This window comes from Gouania willdenowi, chromosome 13 (genome assembly GCF_900634775.1).
Source record: "Gouania willdenowi chromosome 13, fGouWil2.1, whole genome shotgun sequence".
Lineage (NCBI taxonomy): Eukaryota > Metazoa > Chordata > Actinopteri > Blenniiformes > Gobiesocidae > Gouania > Gouania willdenowi.
The window spans coordinates 43,237,341-43,244,558 of NC_041056.1; the positions used below are offsets into that span (position 1 = coordinate 43,237,341).

Here is a 7,218-nt window from a genome sequence, read left to right on the forward strand (position 1 = left end):
AATTGACATCAATCACATTTAATATCTGGGGGTGTGTTTAATGAACTGTCTGTCTCTATGCCCCACCCACAGAGTGTCTGGCCTACAGTTGTTTCTCTCAGCTGATGAAGAGGATGTGTCAGAACTTTCCTAACGGTGGAGCCATGGACACACACTTTGCCAACATGAGGTCATTGATCCAGGTGATGATCAATAAACATCTGCAGGAAGTGTTTTAAATGTTCCTGTCGGGTAGAGGAAGTGTTTCCAACGTTAAAATCCTCTTCCTTCCTCCTTTAGATCCTGGACTCTGAGCTGTTTGAGCTGATGCAGCAGAATGGAGACTACACTCACTTCTACTTCTGCTACCGCTGGTTCCTGCTGGACTTTAAGAGAGGTGATTAAAACTCATAATATAACACAATATACATTATTAAAGTTAAAACAAAGATTATTAAAGCACATCAAACATACAAAACTTATAAAGATCCTCCAGTGTTTTTATAAATGTCCTAATATATTCTAAATGTCCTTATTAGTAGATTTGTCTAAATAAACACATTATTATGGATCATTTACATTTAATTACCATTTAAAAACAGGATTATTTTACAGTTTTAGAGCCTGTGTTCCTCCATCTTGAAATCATGTGATTGATGATGTCACACGGCCTGTAAACATTATTTAGTAACTTTTTCAGTCACAGTTGCTCTAAATAATCAGGAAAAGTTAAAGATGTTGATGTAAACCTCTTGTTTACAGAAAGAGGATAAAAACAGTTGTGACCACAGGGGGCGACACTTTCAACTCTGAGGTTTGGTAGTAGACAATGAAGCAGAGAAGAAGAGCTCTCCTTTAATGACCTTTAATCTCCCTTAAACAGTGCGTTGACACGCTCTGGTGGCTGAAGTTAGAGAGTAAACTGTTGAAGACACACACTAACCCAGCAGTTTGTTAGAAATGTGTTTATTAATGTTACTTATGTCTTTTATCTCACGTGAAACAGGTCATTATTTATTAGAAATATGCAAACATGCTTCAAAGGCCCAGAGTGAACAAACTATTGGTAGAATTCATCCTGAAAACTCTTTATCTCATCATACAGAAAACTGTGTGTGTGTGTGTGTGTGTGTGTGTGTGTGTGTGTGTGTGTGTGTGTGTGTGTGTGTGTGTGTGTGTGTGTGTGTGTGTGTGTGTGTGTGTGTGTGTGTGTGTGTGTGTGTGTGTGTGTGTGTGTGTGTGTGTGTGTGTGTGTGTGTGTGTGTGTGTGCTCAGAGCTCCTGTATGAGGACGTGTTCTCCGTATGGGAAGTGATCTGGGTGGCTTCCAGGATTTCCTCCCAGCACTTCGTCCTCTTCCTGGCGTTGGCGTTGGTCACAGTTTACCGTGACATCATCATGGACAACAACATGGATTTCACCGACATCATCAAGTTTTTTAACGGTACGTGCTCGTTAAACGTGTTGGGAAGTCACTTTGGTGCTGATCCACATCATAGAACACAGCATTAGCCTAGCATTAGCATTGACATTAACATTATCATTAGCTAGCATTAAAATTAGCATTAGCAAGCATGAACATTAACTAGCATTGGCATTAGCATTTACCTAGCATTTACTAGCATTAACATTAACCTAGCAGTAGCTAGCGTTAGCATTAGCTAGCATTAGCTAATGTTCGCATTAGCTGTAACCTAGCGTTACCCTAATATTAGCATTAGCCTATCATTAGCCAAGTATTAGCATTAGCCTATCATTAGCCAAGTATTAGCATTAGCCTATCATTAGCCAAGTATTAGCATTAACCAAGCAATAGCATTTTGTTCGCTAACATTTTTAGGTAAAGATTGGACCTGCTCTACTCTAACTTAACGTGCTGTCCACTCTAAAAATGGAATCGGAGCGTAAAATCCAGTGCAGTTGACTAGCTGTAGGTGAAGATAGAGAAACGTTGAAAGACAGCTGAACATTTTAAAATTTGAAATACGTTAAAGAACAGCTGAAGTTCAAAGTTGAAGCCGTTAACTCTTAAAACGCTGAAATTCCCAATCGAAATAAATGGAGACTTTTTTTAACAAAAAAAAATCTATTTTAAAAAATTGATAACATTTACAAATCACAAAAGTACAATCACCCCTGGGCTGAATTATTTACACATTTCAATATCTTAATGATCAAAATCAGTCAAAAGCTGAAGGAGTTGAAACGTGTCAAAGAAGAAGAGTAAAAACACTTTTATCATCCGTCTACAGGACTCCACATCCCACAATGCAATGCACCAAACTTTACCAACAATATCAATCAGAGAGAGTTTACAGTGGAGATCAATATAAACCTTTAACATCATTTATTTTGATTTATTGATCTGAGGCTACACTACGTCTTTATCTGATAAAACATCATCGTCTCCAGCAGCTTCACAATAAACATCTTCTTTCCTGGGTCATTTCATGTCCCACATACTGTACCCCATTCAATGTTTACCAATTATTCTATTCAATATCCACTCTGTAAATGTTTAGTTTGATTTGATCAATGCTTTATAGATATGGATATTGTAGTGAGGGGGGGTGTGTCCTTATTCTTCTTCCAATATATCAGTAACTCCATCACATATAAAGGTAAATATGGTATAGTAATAAGCTCCACCCACTCTCTCAGAATATAGAAATAGATCTGCTATACATCCTATCTGGTGGACATGTCAGCTCCTCTAAATAGTCAGTGTGTGTTTGGGTCTGGAACATGTTTGGGTCTTCAGTAAACTACTGAGCATATGTCTCAGCTCCCTGTAATGTGATCAGCTTAGAGCTATGAACATAGACTGTTCACATCACTAATGATTAGTCACAGATATGCATTGGTTCTAGACTCACACGCTCTGGATATATGAACATATGCTTTATTTTTATTCAAGTTCAATTTATTTGTCATTTGCAGTGAAAAAACCACTGGAATATTTGTGCAGAAATCCCCCAGAATGCACCAGAGACACCAACACAAACACCAAAATAGACAAAATAAATGAACAGTAAAAGTTCAAAGGGAAATATTTGACACTATGAAGCGTGGTAATAAAAACACACTTATAACCTCTTTAAAACCTCTTTGTTCAGCTAATAACAGTTTGTGGGAAGAAGCTGTTAATGTGGTGAGATGTTCTGCATCTCAATGAACGATATCTTCTCCTGGAGGGAAGGATCTGGATCATGGCTTTACCAGGTGACCAGTACCAGAAGAATCATTGATGATTATCAGATTAAAGAGTCTGTAATCATAGAGAACCTCCAGAACACACAGCTCACAGAGCTTTTTACACAGAGAACCACCTTGTTCAGAGTTCTCCTTTCTTTAGCTGTGATGTTTCATAGAGCTATAACAAACACACTGTCTATGGTGCAGACATTAAACTTAAGCAGAATCTTATTTGTAAATCCTCTAAGTTTCTGCAGAAAGAAGAGAGTTTTTCTGATGATGTGATTATAGTGTTTTAGTTTCATCTCAGGTCATTAGACAAAGTTTAACTCATTCTCATAACTATATGTGGGAAGATAAGAAAAAAAATCAGATTTTTACTTTTCAATCCTAATTCCCCTTTGTCTGACGACAACATTTTGCTTAGAAAACTATTGAAAAACATCTATAGATCATAATGATGAAAACTCATTCTTTAAATAAGTGAATGTAACAGTGTTTAGTTCCTCCTGAATAAATGTATTTCATAAGATTTTATTATTTCCAGTCATCTCTCTCCTGATGGAACCATCACAGAACCTTTCTATGTGATGGAGTTCCTGATATATTGGAAGATGAAAATGGAAGAAAAATAAGGACACACCCCCTCACTACATTATCTATATCTGAAAAAGTATTGATCAGATCAAACTAAACATTTACAGTCAGCATAATGAATAATCATTGAACAATTGGTAAAAATATGTGATTTTTTAGACCTAAGTACGTGGGATATTTGTTGAAATGACATAGAATGATATTTTCAGACAGTATCTGTATTTTATCTATCATCTGTTTGTCTATAATCTCTGTTATTTAATGAACAGAAATGGCAGAGCGACATGACGTCCAACACATCCTGAAGGTAGCGCGTGAGTTAGTGCACAAAGTCCAGGCTCTGATGGACAACAAGTGAGCGTTACTGGATAAAGGACTAACAGGAGCTCCGCCCACATCTGTTTACATATCTGGTCACATGGTCACATGATCACATGGCTCGGACGTTGTTCAGACGCGTGGATTTCTCTGCATGCATGTGAGTTTGATCACACTGTGAACGTATTTACACGTCTGCTGGGTCCTAGAGAGTCTGTACACAACACACACGTAACCATACACACATGCACACACACACATGCACACAGACACATGCACACACACGTAAGCATGCACACGCACACACACACATGCACACACACACGTAACCATACACACATGCACACACACACATGCACACACACACGTAAGCATGCACACGTACACACACGTACAAACACACATGCACACACGCACACGTAACCATACACAAACGTACACACACACATAAGCATGCACACACGTACACACACACGCACACACACACGTACAAACACACATGCACACACGCACACGTAACCATACACACACACACACACACACACATAAGCATGCACACGTACACACACACGCACACACACACGTAACCATACACAAACACGTAAGCATGCACACGCACACACAGAGGACCAGAGGACGTTGCCACGTAGAACACGTAGAACTCTCCACATGGACCACACAGACTGTGCCAACTCCTTTCTCAGAGTGTTTTCTAAAGGCGAGTGTGTTTGTTCTCCTTCAGTGTTGCCTTTACGTGACGGACCAGGGACTCTGATGCACTTTTAGGTTTGTGAGACGATCAGATACGGTTGGTGATCAATAGAACCACGTCACAGGAACAACTGCAGCCACATTTATAACAAAACATCTAAACTTTAAGTAGGACGTGTTTCAGATGAATCAAATATTACTGTCATGCATGTTGGTGACACCAGGGGTTCTCAACATTGGGGTTGTGAGTCATTTTTGTTTATTTTTACCCTTTTTTCTACAATTCCACCAAACTCACCATATTTTAACCTATTTTCATCACTTTTTCTTGCCATATTTTTGCTCCTTTTAATGTATTTTTGCTACATTTCTCCCATTTCTGACACTTCTACATCACATTTTAATGACTTTTTTGTAAATTTTTTCTATGTTCAGCACTTATAAACCCTTTACACCTAATGTCACATATGCTGATTTATTATTGTCATTTTTAACCTCTTTTCACTATATTTCATGATTATTTTGCCAATTTAACCACATTCACCATTTTTAATGCCCATATCTTGCTAGTTTAAACTAATTTTCCCTACATTTTTAAATTCCATTTCCCACAATGTAGCTGATCCAATAACAATAATAGAAGTGTAAATGTATTGATCGTAGATGTTTATAAACGTGGCTGCAGTCCTCGTTTTAAAGAGAAATCACTGATAAAAAAAGAGCTGATGCTGCTTTTAATGCCAAACCTTTAGTGTTTCAGTGACTTTAGAGAAACAGCACATTGACTTTGTATCTGACAGGAGGAGGATGGAGGCTTTTTATACTGTTGTTACCTCCTCCTCTTCCTCCTCTTCCTCACGTCTCCCTAAAGTGTACAAGTGTTGCTCCAGCATGGACCTGCACCTGTGATCCAAGTGCCAACAGTCTTCCCCCTCCCTGCACTGCCCTGTACCCTCCCTGTTTGGTCCCAGTGACGCGTACTGTGGCATACGGCAGCCCTGCACTGTCCTGTACTCAGGGTTGGGCTCAATTACATTTTTCAGTTACATGTACGTCTTCAATTATCCATGTTCAATTACGATTACGGTGACCGATATTTTTTCTGATTACAATTAAATTCACAATTATTATTTTCCCCCTGAAAGTCAATTACAATTACGTTCTCAATTACTAAAGTTCAATCGCAATTAATCATCAGCCTTTAATAAACAACCTTATTAAACATAACCTTCCTCTTGTGTTAGCTTTTTGTTAGCATCTGTAATGCTAACGGTTCAGTTTGACCCATGCCTCTTCACTGGACCCGCCGGTGGGGGCTGCTCCTCCTTCCGTCACTCTCACGGGTCTAAATGTTGTAAAGAATGAATGAAATCACACCTTCTAGACCTCTCTGTGATCCTTAGAATCTATAGAAGCTACAACTGTAGCTAACCCACATTCACAGCACACACACCAGGCCAAAGTAGACGACTCAGCCTTTTTCCACTGCTGTGAGTCACAAAATAAACACAGATCTTACAAACTACAGGCTGAGCTGAATCCACTGATATACAGGTCAGGTATGTTACGTACCAAAACAATGACACAAAATCAAAAAATACACAATGAAAAAAGTCAGCAATGATGATAAATGGTGTCCTACTTTTGTTGTTTCTTATTAAAAGTTGCTCCAATGTGCATAAAATTCCTTATTTTGATAAATCCAGATTGTGTAGTGAGATCGATACCACTATTACACACATCTGAGCATTTCTCAGTCCAGAAATCTGTCCAATGAGGCGCACAGCGCTCGTGTGTAAAATGGTCGGTCCCTCTTTACCCAGCTTTGATTGGCCAGGGCTAAAGCCACTCCCATAGTGTTTGATATCACCAATTTTTACAGGCTCTCAACTTTACAAGGCTGTGTCAATCATTCTAAATGGTCAATAACACCCATGTGTAACAGCATAAAAGAGTGGAACCAAAACAGCATTACGCATGGCACAGCAGAAAACCTCAATAAAAATGGACTTGTTTATTTCAAGCCAAATTGCAACACCTAGTGGTCAAACATAAGACTAATCATGATTGGAATCAATTTCACTAACATTTTACAGTTACACACTTGTTGAAAACTTTGGCACAGTTGTGTCAAAGTGGGCTTCTGCCTGAACCTTCCTGTACAAAAACATGTGTATCTTTGGCCTAATGTTTATTATTATTACCAAAGTTGCTGCAGTTGATGTCCATACATTGCTTCAATTATTTCTGCTTTTATAGCCTTTGTTAATGAGAAGTGGCTTTATTTTTGATGTAAATCTCTAGTTTTTTTGGGCAGACTACAGATTCCTGTATTTAAAACATGAATTATTGTCATTCAATATCATATATTTCCAAATTTTCACATCATCTGTAACCACTAACGGTCCTACTTCATTCT

At 38.4% G+C, this 7,218-nt stretch overlaps 1 protein-coding gene across 4 annotated transcripts in view; it reads left to right on the forward strand.

Annotated features, from left to right (window-relative positions):
• Positions 1–4,428, forward strand: part of sgsm2 (small G protein signaling modulator 2) — a 112,994-nt gene extending 108,566 nt beyond the window's left edge. For all 4 annotated transcript variants that reach the window (XM_028464684.1, XM_028464686.1, XM_028464687.1 and 1 more), the window contains 4 exons: positions 73–182; positions 280–376; positions 1,255–1,422; positions 4,040–4,428. In XM_028464684.1, the coding sequence (XP_028320485.1) occupies positions 73–182; positions 280–376; positions 1,255–1,422; positions 4,040–4,128 (464 nt within the window). In that variant the 3' untranslated portion in view covers positions 4,129–4,428. The remainder of the gene's footprint in view (positions 1–72; positions 183–279; positions 377–1,254; positions 1,423–4,039) is intronic.
• Positions 4,429–7,218: the final 2,790 nt, after the last annotated feature.